This window comes from Leptinotarsa decemlineata, unplaced genomic scaffold (assembly GCF_025532065.1).
Source record: "Leptinotarsa decemlineata unplaced genomic scaffold, Ldec_3_MD MMD2_tig00000035_RagTag_RagTag, whole genome shotgun sequence".
Classification (NCBI taxonomy): Eukaryota; Metazoa; Arthropoda; class Insecta; order Coleoptera; family Chrysomelidae; genus Leptinotarsa; species Leptinotarsa decemlineata.
Window position 1 is genome coordinate 6,608,941 of NW_027412540.1, and position 17,537 is coordinate 6,626,477.

The 17,537-nt window shown below is 34.9% G+C and overlaps 1 protein-coding gene across 3 annotated transcripts in view; it reads left to right on the forward strand.

The window, feature by feature from the left end:
- Nucleotides 1-13,120, forward strand: part of LOC111508614 (maternal embryonic leucine zipper kinase) — a 177,806-nt gene extending 164,686 nt beyond the window's left edge. For all 3 annotated transcript variants that reach the window (XM_074171800.1, XM_074171799.1, XM_074171801.1), the window contains one exon: nucleotides 11,723-13,120. In XM_074171800.1, coding sequence (XP_074027901.1) covers nucleotides 11,723-12,086 — 364 coding nt within the window. In that variant the 3' untranslated portion in view covers nucleotides 12,087-13,120. The remainder of the gene's footprint in view (nucleotides 1-11,722) is intronic.
- The last annotated feature ends 4,417 nt before the right edge of the window (nucleotides 13,121-17,537 follow it).

The following is a 17,537-nucleotide window of genomic DNA, read 5'->3' on the forward strand; positions in this document are numbered from 1 at the left end:
GTTAATACTCGTTTAGTTGTTAAACAGAGACTGCAGATGAGTTCCCAGGCATAAATTACATCTACTTTGGTCTTACTCAACTGCCATTTATTTAGATCAACGTACACCGCATTTATTTGCCAGGAGGTTCTTCAGTTTTGTTGTAAGTTCTGTTAGAAAAACAGATCAAATAAAACAACACCGGATTTGAGATTCTTTACGTTCTAATAATTCCATTAAACTACCCAATCAAAGCATCGCGTCAATAACGTTAACATTAGTGGGTGGTACCTGGTGAGATGAAGAAGAAAAATTCCAGAGTTGCTAGTTAATAGAAATAGTCAAATAAATTATGTAGATTTTTGATAAGTGTATACTCAACATCAAATAGCTGGTTGAAAATTATCCTCGAATTGACAAATTCTCGCAGATGAGAAGTGAGTTTGATTGAGAGCGGCACCCTCACTATTCGTGAGGGTAGTTATTTTTTTGTGAAAAATAGCACAAATACCTATCACATCGTTGCCGAATTGTTTGAAGAAACTTAGAGAAATGTCAAGAGACATTAGTAAGTATTTTAAACAATTTATTTGATATTTGTCGATGCAAACGTACGTTTTCGAAACCAAAACATGGCTTTTCTGGCAGCGTCGGCTTTGGTCACCCCGAGCTTGAGAGTTACAAACAAACAAACATACATACATACAGGTGAAGCTAACAAAAGCGTGTTAAAATAACATGTAATTATTATGAGTTCAGCGAATATATGTAGTAAGGATCAAAAGGATACCGGCTCAAAATCATATAGATTATATATTATGTATAGATTAACATTTAATCATGAGGTATCAAATGATGCCGTATGGGCATGAAGTACATCAACTTAGTCGGTAACTAAGAAATAAAAACACAATAACGATCCAGTATGATATTAACTGACATATTTGGATACATTGCAGTTCTCAAGTTTGAGCCTCCAGTCGGTAGGGGTCATCAAAAGCCTATTGCCATTTTTTTTCTATATAATTGAGTTTATATTTGACAAAATGTCATATCTTGGGACACCCTATGTTATACAATATTTTTTTTGTTGTTATAATTTCGGTCAGAAAGGAGATGCACCTTGTTCTGATGTTTATTACTTAAGAATAGAGCGAGTACCACCTACAGATGTTGATACGCACGTTTTATGGATGAACAGTCGGTTATATTTTTTATGCCAACAACTGGTCTATGTAAGAGCCGTTTTTAAAGTAGAACAGCTGGTATTACCCACACTAATCTTCAATCGCACAATAAATGAAACGTTTCTACTAGCTTCCATTATAATTGTTTTTATAGATGTTATATTAATTGTCGGGATTGTAGGGATTGTACCATATGTATCATGTGTATGTAGGTTGATGTCATATGAATCTTTTGCAAACTATTTTAGTGTTTTATTACGGATTTGTTTTGCAACTACGCTGACTTCATTGCAGATAATGATTTCTATTTATATTTCAAATTAAAATGTTTCAGAATGAAAAGAGCAATTAGTTTTAATGTTTCGTCATTGCGTTTCATTGTTTTATAGTAGGTGAGTGAGGTAAAAGACAGTGTGTCGAATTTTACCAAGCTCCCGAATATTGACTATAACTATACGCAAATAAAATTGAAACCATTGAAGAACTACCGTTCTTGAATGTCTGACTTTTTAAAAACGCATTAGAATTTTGAATTTGATGTGTACATCACCAATATTTCCAGATATATTCCGGGCGAAAAAAAAAATGTGACAATATTTTCTTGTAGTTTGGCTTGTTATGTTCTCCGTAACCAACGAATGATGTTATATTGAAAAAATGAATCAAAGTTTATTATTATTCTATATGACCCAAACTACATTATTGGGTCGGGCAGAATTTCCAAAAAACTGAACATAAAACATTCAAAACTGATAGTTCGTTACGACAAGAGTTAGTCAACTCAAAAGATGAGAAGTTATATAAGCCGAATTTTCCTGATTTATGCTCTATGCATATGCTTTACATGCGTTTTTGATGTCAAATATCTATAGCCGCATGTAAAACCGATTTCTGGCGTGGCGACACGTCGCCATGCTATGCGATAGATTCTGTTCCCAGTGGTTCGGCGTTACGCTATCTCTCTTGCCACACTGAGCTCGGATACTTATGGTGTATACAGATGTTTTTATTACAGTATACATAACCTGTGTTTTACTAAATGGATATTTAAAAAAAATATTTAAAATAAAATATGTCTCACAGTGATAACTTGGAAAGTGAAAGTGAGCAGCCTTCTGCAATGAAAGCAAACTCACACTACCACACAGTCATCTGCGCGTATATTCCGTCTGTCTCAAGGGTCGCAATTCGCAAGGGTTTCTTGTGTCTCACACCTATTCACACTCAATCAAATGAATCCAGCTTCTTAACGAAGCCGATTATATTATATGGTGAGTCATCTTTCAGGTCAGATGGTAAAAATGAACGCGGCTCTGCTAATCTCTGAAAACCTTATTCGGTCCACAGCGGGGCAGACGCAAAGTATGTGTTCTACTGTTTCATCATTTTCCAAACAGAGGCGACAGACAGTGTCTTCTCACTTCCCACGGTATCCAACCACTGTACTCAACGTCTCTTGTTGTAGAAAATTCACTTTTCATCACACGTGACGATCCAAAAAAATAGAGAAGAGATCTCGAAACGTGAAAATTTCTGTCAGTCGTTCGAGTCTTCGGCCACCCATTTTTCGATCTCTGTGACCTTTCCAATATATTTCAAACCATCAAAAACCGCATGGGAGCTGACGCCCAATTAGTGATGGGATTAAGTAGGGAATGGGGAAAAATACCAGCGTGGTCCAAACAGAATTGGCTGGTATCTCAATCGCCACAAAAGAAATAACCAGAAAAGGGATTTCTGGCAAAAACATAACAATCTGCATTGACAGTAGACAAGCCCTATTAGCCTTGAACAGACAACGTGTAACCTCAGGGCTAGTAACACCAAGATTTAGCCAAAGCCTCGGTAGATAATAAGATCATCCTGAGGTTGGTTAAAGGTCACGACAGGAGTAAAGGTAATCGCATTGCCGACTCTTGAGCCAAGGAAACGGCTGGACTAAGAATTTTAGAACCCAGTGGCACTTACGGCCTGATGACTTCGACAATTGCGGAATTAGCCAAATGTTACACCCATGCTCAATCCCTAAAGAGATGGGATGACATCAAAGGATGCAATCTTGCCAGGATCACCTTGGGCGACCCTGGGAAGCTGGCGATGACCAGGAAAAATCTACGCCTAACAGTAGGATTTCTGACTTGCCACTGTCAACTAAGGAAACATCTCCATAATATGGGGCTAGTGGACACACCTCTACGCAGGATGTGTGAACAGGAAGATGAAACTGACAGCCATGTCCTATGCGAGTGCCCGGAGTTATCGTCAATAAGAGAGTATAGTTCGGCGAGTCTTGGCCTACACCTGCCGATATAAAGGAGATGTCTCCCAGTGATCTGTCCACCTTCCTGAAAAAGATAGAATGGACGATGACCTAGGAGGACAACTCCTCGGGAGGATGTACAATGGGTCACATGTGGCCTAAGTGCTGTGGACATTCACCCTCCCTAGTCTACAGATACAGATAGTGATGGGTCCTTCACCAGGGTCCTCAAATCCTCATCCTGAATTGAATTCGTAGAGAAAAATTGGCCGAAAATCGCCTAACGACGTCATATAGTAATGAGCTGAAAAGGGGCATAAATTTAACAGTACAAAAGGCTTCATCGGTCAGTGTATTCCACGATACAGCAGAATGAATATTCATTGAGATATGGAGCTACAAAAACACATGACATTTAAACAGACAAAACGTTTGAAACAACCGTCAGTCGAATTTTAAAATTTGTATCCAATAATTTTGCAGCTGAAGAGGATGAACATATTGGGTGATACTTGGAGGTTCACAAAGAATCCAAGAAGGTCATTAGGAGGTCCTGACTTAAAAAATATTGCCCTCATCAATTAAAAAATTTACACTTTTCAGTCTTATCGAATCGGAAGTGCTAGAGTTGACGACCTCTTCCACAAATCTCTGGAGATTTGTCGCTGGTTTTATCAGCGGCGCGTCATACGCTACCAGAAAGGTGTTAATTGATATGCCGCCAATGAGGAGCATTAGGCCGTCATCGCGTCTCTCTGTCCCGCGGCCGGTTTTGATATTCTGGCGGCGTGGATGACGGACGGACGGACGTGATCCGCGGATATCTCGGTGCGTCTCGCACGGAATAGATACTCGTCCTGATAGTGGTGGTTGCTCTTACTGTGGTCGCGTGAAGGTATTCGCTAATCGTTTCGGATTCTACGAGCCCCGCGCGCTATCGTTGTCGCAGGTATTGAGAGCCGAGATGGAACAAAAAAGTAACATTATGAGTGTGACGGAAGAAATTCTCATGATCAATTTACGCGAGACACTTCTCGTAAGATTGATGTATGTCCGCAACATTTAATAATGAAAATTATTCTTTTGGATCATGGAACTAGGGGTCGCCAAGTTCTTGAAAATTTCAAGAACTTGTCTTGATTTCAAGACAAGATCAAGACAAGAAGTAATTTTAGATTTCAAGACAAGAAAAGAAATTTTATGTCAATACAAATATTTTTTTGTCAACAAAACAACAAATCTTGAAATATCTTGACTGACAATGAAAACTCTAAAACGTATTTATTTGTGAAAAAAATTTATTGAACACTTTTTTGCTAAAAAGTTTTACAAAAATGTAAATTAAAATTAATGAATGATATTTACCTAATCCTGGATTTTATTTTGAATAACAAATTCAGCACTATTCTATTAAATCTGAACTAACATTCTCTTTACTCTGACTTCGGTTCATTAAATTAAAATACTATTACTTCCACTTTCACTTGAAGCAGAACATTGAAACTTGCTTCGATGAGGCACCCTTTGAGAAAACTCTTTGTCAAATAGCATCCCATGCTTCGCTTTTAAGTGTCCTCTCAACCCAGAATTTCCAGAATTTTTCAGTTTTAGGAAAACACTATTATTATGTTTTTGAAAACATGGTATATATTTGGCTAATTTATCATTTTTGTTTTTGCCGGGATAAAGCATACAACTGCACATTTGTGTTCGGGAATCACCGGACTGGGTAATCACGGCATTTCAAGATCTTGAAATTTCTTGAGTCAAGACAAGATATAAGACGTCAAGAAAACGTCAAGGCAAGATTTTTTTAAATTTCTTGATTTTTTTCTCAAGACAAGACAAGAAGTTTTTTCAAGACAATAATTCTTGTCTTGCCGACCCCTACATTAAACTTATAACAGATATGCAGCAGCTAAAATAATATCACAACACAGTTTCTAAATCATACAGATTATTGAATGAAACATGTAGAGAAATATTTATACAAAACTAGTCCTGTATGAAAATATATAAATTAAAAAATATGCAAAAGAAGTTTTGTTTGAATTGGAATATTTCTAGAGATGATTACTCTTTAAGAAAAATGATTTTTGGCTCTCATTTCTGCATTGTACAAAAAAAGTGAGAAACTGTCAAAGGAAAGAAGAGAAAAATTTTAATCAAACACTTTACATAAAAGTTACTTCCAGTTATAAACTGGAACAAGAAATCTTCCTGAAATAACTACTTTCACTTGAACATCCATGTACACGAAAGAAATGATACTTTCCAAACAACTTTTTTCATATTAACATTGAATCATACGAAAATACATTTTTTCTGTTCAGTTCGTACTCCAAATATTCCTTATAGAATTTAATCAGATATCATTCATAGCAACGGAAGACCATACAGTATATGGAAGAGTTACGATATCGAATTTCACATGGCACATTATTATCCTCAATTGCAGACTTCGGAGTATTACCTCATCAGCACCTCTATGCATATACAAAATGAAGCATTCATTTCAATCATACCATTACGACTCAATGTCACCATTGAGACAAATCTACTCATGTAATTTTTTGTGGAAAAAATTGAAGTTTTATCGATCTACCATGGGTACTCTCATCTTTCAGAATCGGAAAATGTACTATTCATCAGTCATTTCTCAAATGTAACAATTTTCACTGTTGAAAAATGAGAAAAGATTGCTCCATATTCTAATTGTTTCGTACTGTCTAAATCTAAGTGGAGCCAACAATTTCCCAGTCATTGGTGATATTTGTTTTGGCGGTTTTTTATGTGTTTTTGGTAAGATGCATTGTCTTTTATGGCGCCTTTCTCTAAAATTGTGAATAAAATCATGACTGACTGTGTCTAAAAGTATTACAATAAGGGGTTTACTATAATAGATTGCTCTATAGATGTGTTTGGTCTACTAAGTGAATATGAATGTGTGCATTTTTAATTTTGAAATTCGATTTGGGGGACAGATATTAAATTATATTTCTTCAAAACAAGTTCAGGCTATTATTGGAGATTTATCCCAACACCAAACCGTTATTTTTATTACCTCGACATGTGTTTCGATAACCAAGTGATCACGTGGTGACCGAAAAACGTGTCGAGGTGTTGAAAATAATAGTTTGGTGTTGGGATGAAACTCCAGTTATATTCATTACTACAACAAAAGTTACAAACAGTGCATTACAATTAATTGTCCAGTCATTTTAGGTCGATTTAGGCCTGTATTTCGGAAAGTTGACATACCCAGCTGTAAATTTGTATAAACTCTGTATTTTGGCATCATAAAAGTATTCTCAAAATTCATATATGATTCGACGGCCGCAACTAAAAAATTGGGGGTCAAAAGTAAACGTGCAAAAAAACACTTTTTGCACGTTTTTTGCCAATATCTCGTTTCCAATGGGTTTTATGCTAATTGTATTTCATTATTGTAGAGAATTAAATTCTCTACAACTTTTGTTTCAAAATTTTTTTCATACGTTGAATCGTTTTTGAGATAGAGGGCAGCGCGAGCGCAGATTGAATATTATTTGAAATCAACTGGTTGTCCCGATCGAATTCAGCTCAAATTATTACTTAATGAATAATTATAAATAATTTTAATTTTTTATCAACAAATACATCAACACTAAACAGGCCAGAGATGATGCGGATGTTCTCATTATTGAGGCAGCTTTTGAAGAATCTAAACGTCAAACAACAGCAATTATAGTCGGTGAAGATATCGATTTACTTGTGATTTTAATTGGGCGTACACCATCTCTTGAACGAGAAATTTTCTTTAAAAAAGTTGGCAAAGCAAATGTGAAAACGGATATATACTCACATAAGAGTTTCGACAAATATTCAAGTTCTAAAAAACACATTTTGTTCCTTCACGCTTTAAGCGGCTGTGATACGACTTCTGCGCTCATTAAAAAAGAAAAAAACGTTTTTAAGAACATTCGAAAAACTATCTACTTCCGATGAACTTGCCGCAGCATTTGAAGAAGAAAACTGACCTGTTCAAAGCTAACAAAGCTCAATAAACCTGTGCAGTTATCAAATATCCCACCAACAAGTGGAGCAGCTCACCAACATTTTAATCGTGTTTATTACCAAGTTCAAACTTGGTTAGGACATGACTTGGAACCCCAGGAATGGGGTTGGACAATGCGTAACGGATTGCTAGAATTTCATCAGTTCGACTTCCATTGTCTAATATAATATAAATTGATTTGAAATCCCTGAAAAAAAAAATTTAAAAATTAAAAGGATTAACCGAATATACCAATTTTATTAAACAAAAAACTGAAAATTACAAAAAATAACATACAAGCAACTACCAAAAAAACAAAAAAATTGAAATATTGATAAAAGCTGAAAAAAATTAAAAAATATCATTAACAAAAATGAAAAATTGCTAGAACCTATCATGACCATTTTACCACCTGCTCCAGATGAGTTACTCAATATTCTGTAACTGCAAAAGTGGTTGTGGTTCAAGATGTGGATGCAGGAAAGCAGGCTTGCAATGCTCCTTAGCTTGTGGCCAGAGTAATGGGCAAGCTTGTTTCAATGCTGTACCATATGAGACCGATGTTAACGAAGATGGGTCCTTTGATCCAGAAATCATGGAAGAATTGGAAACGAATCTGGGAGAAGATGACAATGAAGATGATAACGCCCTTGAATTTTTACAGCTGCGAGAAGACGACGACGATGAAGAAGAAGAAAATTGAAACTCATTATTCTTTCATTTATTTCATCTGTTTTTTCAATTTTGACATTCACAAATGTATCAAATGGGATTGTTTAATAAAAATATTATTTAAAATTTCATTTCTTTTCTATTCCTTTTCATTTATTAAAGAGTAATTACTATAGATTAGATTTAAATTATGATGTAATATATATTTTTCCCTCTACAAATTTATAACTAAAGGGGCAGGTAAGTGTTATTAAATAAATTGATACTTAATTGAAAATGAATAATTAATGAAAAAAATATTTAAATATAATGTATTTGTTGATAAAAAATGAAAATTATTTATAATTATTCATTAGGTAATAATTTGTAAACCTCAAATGAGCTGATTTCGATCGGGACAACCAAATAATATTTAATCTGCGCTCGCGCTGCCCTCTATCCCCTCTATCTCAAAAACGATTCAACGTATGAAAAAATGTTGAAAACGAAAGTTGTAGAGACTTCAATTCTCTACAATATTGATAATAAATACAATTAGCATAAAACCCATTGGATACAAGATATTGGCTAAAAACGTGCAAAAAGTCGCTTTTTTTTACTTTCGACCTCCAATTTTTGAAGATGCGGCCGTCGAATCATATGTGAATTGAAAGAATACTTTCATGATGCCAAAATACAAAGTTTATACAAATTTACAGCTGGGTATGTCCACTTTCCTGAGCAAACCCCCTAAAATGACTGGACTACAAATTAGGCTAGTTTTTGATGGTATTTCGGAAATTTTGCTGAAATCAGTTATTAGAAATTTCGACCGATAATTCACTACTTCATCTCTATTCCCTTTTTTATAAATGGAAATAACGGTATATGATTTGAAGCAAATCGAAAAATATTTGCTTTGTTTTAGACATGCACGATAGGTTCGAGAAATAATAGTTTCATCATTTTGAATTAGGTATTTTCCAGGTCTTTGGAATGTAAATTGAAATCAAATAATTCGTCATAGTTTTTTATATCGTTATGTTATAATCTGAGGGGTTTTCAACATCCTTTTTGTTTGAATTGTATCCATGCATAAAGTATCAAATTTTTGTACCTCATTTACAAACATACGAGTATGAACATACATCTCAATTCCCAATGAAATTTACGTAAAATAAATGAATTATGAATAATTTAAAAATCATTTCTATTTTTGGTTGAAAATTTTCATAAAATAAGAGACTATTGTATACATGTATACTACTCATATATCGAAATCGTGGGTCGAATAATTTTAATTTTTCTAGACATGGATTTTCATGCTGAGTATTTCTTAGTTTTTTTTTTTCTCTGAATTCTAATAAAACCGGTCTTTAATTACTCTATATTTTTGCTGAATTGAAAACTTCGCTTATGCCTTACAATTTCAATCGTAAATCAATTTTATTCATACAGACTGTGATACATCTTCTACAGTAGTTTTTTTCTTCTGCTCCAAATGTCACTGTGTTATTTTCACTGTAGTCGTTGTGTGGTAAACAGATTTTCTTTAATATTTTCCGTTTCGTTTGTCATAACAAGACATTCGTTCTTTTCGGGAGCATATATTTTTTAAAAGCTCATGGATGTCTTTGTTTGACGGTTCTTCCATATCAGGAACTCTTAGGGACATGGCAACTTTGTATGAAGGATTTGTATATATGCTTGTATGCCAGGTTGATTTGTGGTCGGTGTAGTCGTTTCAAAGAAGTTCTAGAGACTGTAGCAAATGCTCCCAATTTTTTTACCAAGACTTGATATGTTTATAATTTTGTGTATGCCCAGGTTCACTATTTTCTCAAGCCAAGAGCTCTTCCTGAGACGTGCTCACTTCAAGAGGGACTCAACTGATTAGTCAATAATATTTGTCAGCAGATATTTCCTCGAATACATATCGTTTCACAAGTCTCATTAAAATTTTATATATTATTGGAACGGTATTTTTCACCTCTACTGTTGTATCATCTGTGTCATTTGATCGTTCATCCTTCATCTTCTTCTTCGTATTTCGTCCTTTATAAATATTGACTAGTGCAGGTGACTAGTGCAGGTGACTAGTGCAGTGGTCGGTGATTTAGAAATAAGACATTTTTCGCCATTGGTACATCAATAATTTCCGAGATGTTTATGATCTCATGAATCATTTTATCCAATTTTGAAAAGAACAATAAAAATATCATTGGTCAAAATATTTTATCATACATTAGAAATATTTCTCTTTTAATGTTTAGTACAAAATAATTAGATCAAGAATTATTGTTGTTTTTCACGATGGCTTCTAGATTTGTGAAATTTGTGACTGTCATTCTGAACAAATTCTTGAATAATCTTAACATTTTCAGTGAGCCTAATTTGTTTTTCCAACTTGATGGAGTACTGTAGAACAACGTATCAGGTTTTGGTCGCATTGTTCAGTGATGTGGTGGTCTTGTCCGATATTTACTACACACTATGAACAATATGAACACGCATGATGAGGTATAAAACACGTGCTGCGTTTCTGTAAAGAGTTCAGTGCAAATCTCGCAATGAAGTGTTACTTGAATACATTGTTCAATGATGCCAAACATACGAAGCATTCGTGATTCATCACAAGACAGTGCTGTTTTGATTCATCATAGCTCCCCTCAGTGGCACTGTTAGACTCATTTGTTCTTACAAGACACATCTTACTATTAGCAATCAAGGGCATATCCCTTCATGAATACCTCATCTTTGAGATCGACAGAAAACTCTAACCTTGCTTATCCAAGATAAAGAAAGACTCGTACTCGATGAAGATGACCATGCTTACTAATACTAATTCACGACCCTATTCAATGGTCTCCCAGTTGTTCTGACCTCAATTCCCTTGATTTATTTTGAGGTTATCTCGGAATGAAATATATTGTCAACACTGTGCTGATATAAACACATCACAATATAAAATAACGTCAATTTACAAGATATCGATCGCAGGACCATACTGAAAAGTACTCGAGCATTCTAAGAAAGATAATAAAAATAAATCAACCATTTTCTGAATATTGATAAAAATCAATGTAGTTGAAGTTCATCTGAGTTTCACTTATCCAGACCTTTTGTTTCTGCCAGAAAAAAAATTTACTAATTGAAACTTTTGAACTTTTCACGTGCTTTACTCCCTTGTTCCCTTATTCAGTATTTTATTGATTGTCGAATATTAAGAAAAACAAAACTTCTGAAGAAAGAGAAAATCTGATAAATAAAAAAAATATTGGAAAACAATAATTTTTCAAAGGTCTGTTCCACCTAAAACTTTTTTCGGTAATAAAATATAAAATAAATGAAATCGTTGGTGTAGACTTCGAAATAAAAAAAAACTAGAAGTTCGCCTCCTTTCAGAAACTTAAATATCAAGTATTTTGAATCCAATATCATTGAATACAACATGAAAACATTCATTTTTAAATTCACAATTTGTTTATTCAAAAAGCACCTTTCAATCACTCTGTATATTTGGTGTGTGATGTGTGACTGGAAAAATTAAAAAAACTAAATAGGTTTCGATCCAAATCTGACTTTCAAATTTATCCTGTTTTTTTCTAGATTCACGCTGAGGGGTAAGCTAGATGCCAACGTCATTCAGAACCTCGGAGCATGCTCCTTCGAACTCGAAATATGTTACATACCTAACCTAGGTCCACCCCTTCCCAAATTTTCCAATACCCCCACAAAATCCATTCTGAAAAAAGGTCCTCTAAATTTCGATTCCCCAGTTCAGAAAAGTTTATTGGTCGGAGACAACAAAGGGGATAAATGCGATGTTTCGAAAAATGGTCCACCTTCAGCCGTCATCGGAATCAGGAGAAAGCGCTTGAAAGGAGACGCGTGGTGCTACAAGAAGGTTTGTGAAGAGGTTTTGGCCTTGACCGCCAATGAAGTAAAAGGAGTCACGGAATCCTCAGTATAGTTCGTACGTGACTTAGCCTTATTTTATGGAAAAAATAATGTGAAGAGCGTTTGACGTTAATTCTTTTATGTGAAGGCGGAAGGATTACTAGAAATTTGAATTGCGTCTGGAAAATTCGATAACTCTCTTTTTTAAATTTAGTTGTAGTTAAAGCACAGTTTCGAAAAATATTTTGTATTCGGTCTTCATCTCCGACTCCAACTTTATACTCGTTAGTATTTTGGGCAAATGAGAATGTGGTTTCAATTTGAAATTATATTTATCCATGAGGAACTAGTAGAGAAATACATAGTTTTCGTACTTAAATAAAATTTAGTTTTCTTTCAAATGCTACTCAACAATTGCTTTGTATCGCTAACTAACATTTTATCAATACAATTTTTCAACACTTTTTTGTGGAAATCAACATACACTTTCACATTGACTCTAAATACTGACCTGAAATATTCATAAAATCTGTAAGAATTATAAATAATTACATTTCAGTGTTACTTGTGAATTTTAAGAATGTGATATGCTCTCAACTATAATGACATATTTATTGTTATAACGTTGGAAACCCAAGATACACAGACCGGTATTTGAATAAAAAAGCAATGTTCAGCTTCATCTTCATAAATATAATGAAGTTTTACTTTTTGAATAACCACATGATAAATATATATTATTTTTGGAACCGATATCACATATTTGAATTCAAATGACATATTTAAAATAATTTGTCACGTAGTCCTCACTTAAAAAATATAATTTGAAATGGTCTGCATCATTCTGCCTCAATATCATTCTGCCCTAATATCATGTTTTACTCAAAAACGTTTTTTCAGTCACCAGTTATGATCAACTTCTAACATTATTATTTTTATGTAAATGATCACTTTATCACTAATTGTAAGCACTGCTGATACATTTTCAGCCTAATTTAATAAAATGCATGCTTTTCTTATTTAATTTAACACTGATGTGATTTTCTGTATGTATGAAAGGTTGTGGACAAGTCAATTAATTTATTATAAATAAACTATTCAAAAGTATATGTGAATTTTATTCAAAAAAATGATCATCCATGGATAATAGATTCTAGACCAAATCCACTGAAAATCAAGTTGGAACTACATCGATGCTTGTTTCTGGGTAAGTGTATTCACCTTCCTGAAAAAGATATTTTTTGTCATTTAAAGTGACGTTTTTAAAGGTTGTCAAGATGGTTTAATGATGATGTTTACAAAGTAGCGCGTAAAAAATATTTTAAACACTAGTGTTGAAAGTATTTTTAACACGATTTTTCCTACCAAATAGCAATAAACAAGACAAAATTATTAAATTTTCAAAGAAGTTTTATTATTGACAATAGATATAGATACAATTGAATTCTGTTACAAATGTATGTATTATTATTATTTATGAACATTAATATGAAAAGTACAATTAGAACAACTCCTGATAATAATATCTTGCGATATTGAAGAGCCTTGTGATATATTTGAACTATCTGAGTTGACAATTTCATGGACATTAACATTTAATTTTTGAAGTGAAGAGGACGATGCTGTAACGCTGGAGCTAGCTGTTGGGATTATTCTTTCAGCAATAGCCTTTTTATAAGAAATAGATTGATCGATGTAACCCTCAGCTACTATTGTAGACTTACATCCTCCGTGCTCCTTAATATCCGTTATATTTGCTCCTGATTCTGCTAGCAAAGAAGCAGAATACCTTCTGAAACAGAAACTTGTATATTCCTTTCGTTCCGGTAGGTTCAGAAACTCAGCAATGGTAGAGGTAATTTTTTCAAACGTGTTTATACCAACTGGATTTGCACTGCATTTATAATTTGAGTATTTCAGAAAAAAACGTTGACGATTGATAACAGAAAGGCGTAATGCGAAGTATTTATTATAATCGTCAATGTTTTTTCCAGCAAAGCAAAATTTATTTAGAATTTGAACAATCAATGATTTATCCATTAAATTATTGTCTTCCATTAACAAATGGCATAGCTCTACACGCCGGCAGGCTCCATATATTCCGACAGTAGTAGCAATTTTTATTTTGAAATATTTTTCATCTGGGGCCTCATTTATAAACCTCTAGACTTGTTCAAACGTAGAGTTTTTGATTTTTTGGGCCTATAACTTTCATTTTTCCACTTTTACTGTTGCCTTGAAATATTTGCTTGTATTAACACCATTTTTAACGAGCTCACTAGCTCACTCGTCAACAAAGTTGACGAGTTCCATATTATTAATTTTTATTCCAGATAGGCTAAGAAGACGATTTCGCTGAAATTTTCGTACTGCTGAGCCGATTTTTTTGGTAACAATTCAATTGAAGCTCTTTTTGCAACTTCTTCAATATCGTCAGGAACACACAATTCCTCACTATTGTTCTTTATTATGCAAGACATTAAACACCAGCAAGAACTTCAAATGTGACTTTAAATAAAACGCGTGAGCTGTAAACAATACTGTCTGTTGGGAAGCAGGTGATTCGGCATCACCTGACACGGCCACTTCACAGCAAATGCGATAACATAAAAAAGTTAACTGGCAAGAGATGTCAAAATGTATTTTTATAGAAATATTATATTTATCTATTTAATCATGAAAACAGGATAGTTGCACAACAATTTTTCACTCACAAAATAAAAACTTTCTTTTAACACTCATATCATAAATAACTATTGTCAAGAGTCGTTATATAAATATAACATAAACTGAAATATTGATGAAAACTTGTGTATGCAAATTATCTGTTGCTATTATGCTGAGATACAAATAAAAATACACTATTTTCACCTTGACGGAAAACTATGCAACGAAAATAATGCCATGTTCAATCGAAATAGAGTAATGATAACAAGCGTCGGACCCATGATAAATATTCCAAAGAACGTTTCGATATCGCCGTATGGATAGGGCCATACCTTTTCAAGGGGGTTTATACAAAGACTTATATTTATAAATTCTGTAGCAAATTCTTTCAAACTTCATGGAAAATTTTTCTCCAAAATTTTTATATAACTTTTGTCACCCACCCCATCATCGTTATGGATTATCGATTTTTTTTTTGAATACATGGAAAAAAATGTGGATTTCTAATACAGTCACAAGAAATTGACAAAAGTGGTAGGTATAGTTCAAGTAAACGATATAGTGCAACATACCTTCCAACAGCTCCCCTTCAATAATATAGTTAGGGAGGCAACTAATTGCATTATTCAATATTAATTTCTGATTATATCAGAATCACAATAACTATATAGGTAGGTAGGTCTAGGTAGGTAGGTCTAAAGTGAGTGGGTCTATTCGACCCTCCACCGCAACCCATAAGGGTTTATTGTGGCTCACACCTATTCACACTCGGCCAAATAAACCCAGCTTTTTAACGAAGCCGATTCGTTTGTATGGTTATTGATCTTTCAGGTGAGATGGTGAGAGTACAGATCTGCGATTCGGTCCCCAGCGGGGCAGGCACAAAGTATATGCTCATCATTTTCCAGACACACACTGTCTTCCGACAGTCCAAGTCTCTGCATGTGATGATTCAAATGACAGTGACCTCTAAGAAGGCCTGTTAGACATTGTAGTTCATCCCTACTGTAGTCCAATAACTGTTTGGAATCATGCTTCGAAGGGTGAATAAACGCCTTGGAGTGAGCCAATCCTGGAAGATAACGCCAGAAGTCCATAACTCTTCTTGCCATCCAGGTGTTCAGTGTTTGTTTGGCAAAGCCCAAAGCGATGCCAATGACAGGTTCTGGCCAATGAAACCGCTTGCAGCACCCTCCTTTGCAAGAGAGTCAGCAGCTTCATTGCCTTCCAGGCCAGTATGGCCAGGAATCCAGACCAGAGACAATCTGTTTAGTCTTCCTATCGAGGAGAGTCTTTTTTGGCAGTTTGCTATCAATTTAGACGTTGCTCGGTAGGAGCCAAGAGCTTCAAATGCCGCTTGACTGTCCGAGAATATTTTTATTGACTTGTGAGTGAGGTTGGATTTATCCAATCTCTCCGCACACAATTCAATAGCGTAAATTTCCGCTTTAAATACAGTCACATAAGTTCCTAGGCAGGTAGATAACTCTGTCCTGGGTCTGCGATTGAAAACACCTGCACCAGAACCGGAAGGTGTTTTGATCCATCTGTGAACCAACTTAATATTTCCTTCTCTCTCAGGATCCAGTTCTCTCTACTCGGGAATAGTACTTTATAAGGCAGTTCGTAGTTGACAGTTGCAGGCATAAATTCAGAGGTCACTTCCAGAATGCTGTGACTTCCAATGTCAACCAATAGTCTGTTGCACTCTGCATTGAATTGATTTGTGCAATTGGCAATGTGCACAAGTCTGTATGCAGTTCATCTAGCCTCTCTTTCCAGAAAAATGCGGAGAGGAGGTAGATCTAGAAGGATCTCCATGGCTGCTGACGGTGTGGTACTGATGTCACCACTGATAGCCAGACAACCCTGTCTCTGTAAGCCAGAGAGCTTCGCTTGGGCTGTTTTCTGTAAAGCCCTCGGCCACCAAGCAATTGCACCATAAGTGATCATTGGTCTGACAATCATCAAATAAATCCAATGAATTTGTTTTCTGAAAACACCTGGCGTATTTTTCATTAGGTCACATGAATTAATGATTTTATTCCGTAAATCCTCTTCACTTTGAATATCAGTTTTGTATACCAACGCTTTAAGGTATCCCCAGAGAAAATAATCTAAGGGATTCATTTCGGGCGAGCGAGGTGGCCATGGGTGTGGGCCTGCTCTCCCAATCCAGCGATTATGGTAATTTTCATCCAAAAATTGCCGTGCCACTACACTAAAGTGTGGTGGTGCACCATCGTGAATGTACCGTATACGGAATCTTTCCATGACTGGAATTTCTTCTAAAAGTCCAGTTGAAACAAATTCTAAAAACCTTCGGTATTCTTCTCCATTAAGTCTAGGTGGAAGGGAGTGAGGCCCAATGAGATGGTCACCGACAATTCCAACCCAGATATTAAAATAAAACTGTTCTTCAAAATTATTTTCTATCAAGGCGTGTGGATTGTTTTCGGCTCAAATGTGATTGTTGTGGAAGTTAATAATTGAATTGCGAGAAAAATAAGCTTCATCTGTAAACAATATTCGACTTAGGAAACCTGGATTTCTTCTTATTTTACCGCGTAACCAATTAGAAAGAGCTAGTCTTACAGGCAAATCTCTGGGCAATAGAGCTTGCGCACGTTGCATGTGATAGGTATATAGCTGATGGGCTCTTAAAATCTGCCACACTGTGACATTGGTAATATTTAGTTCTTCAGCTATTTTCCGAATACTGGTATGAGGATTTATTTCAATCCCATTTAAAACAGCTTCTTCAATTTGAACTGTTCGTACCGTTGCAGGCCTACCAATGACAACCGTCGATCTTTTAAAGCTGCCTGTTTCAGAAAGTCGTTCATGGAGACGTACA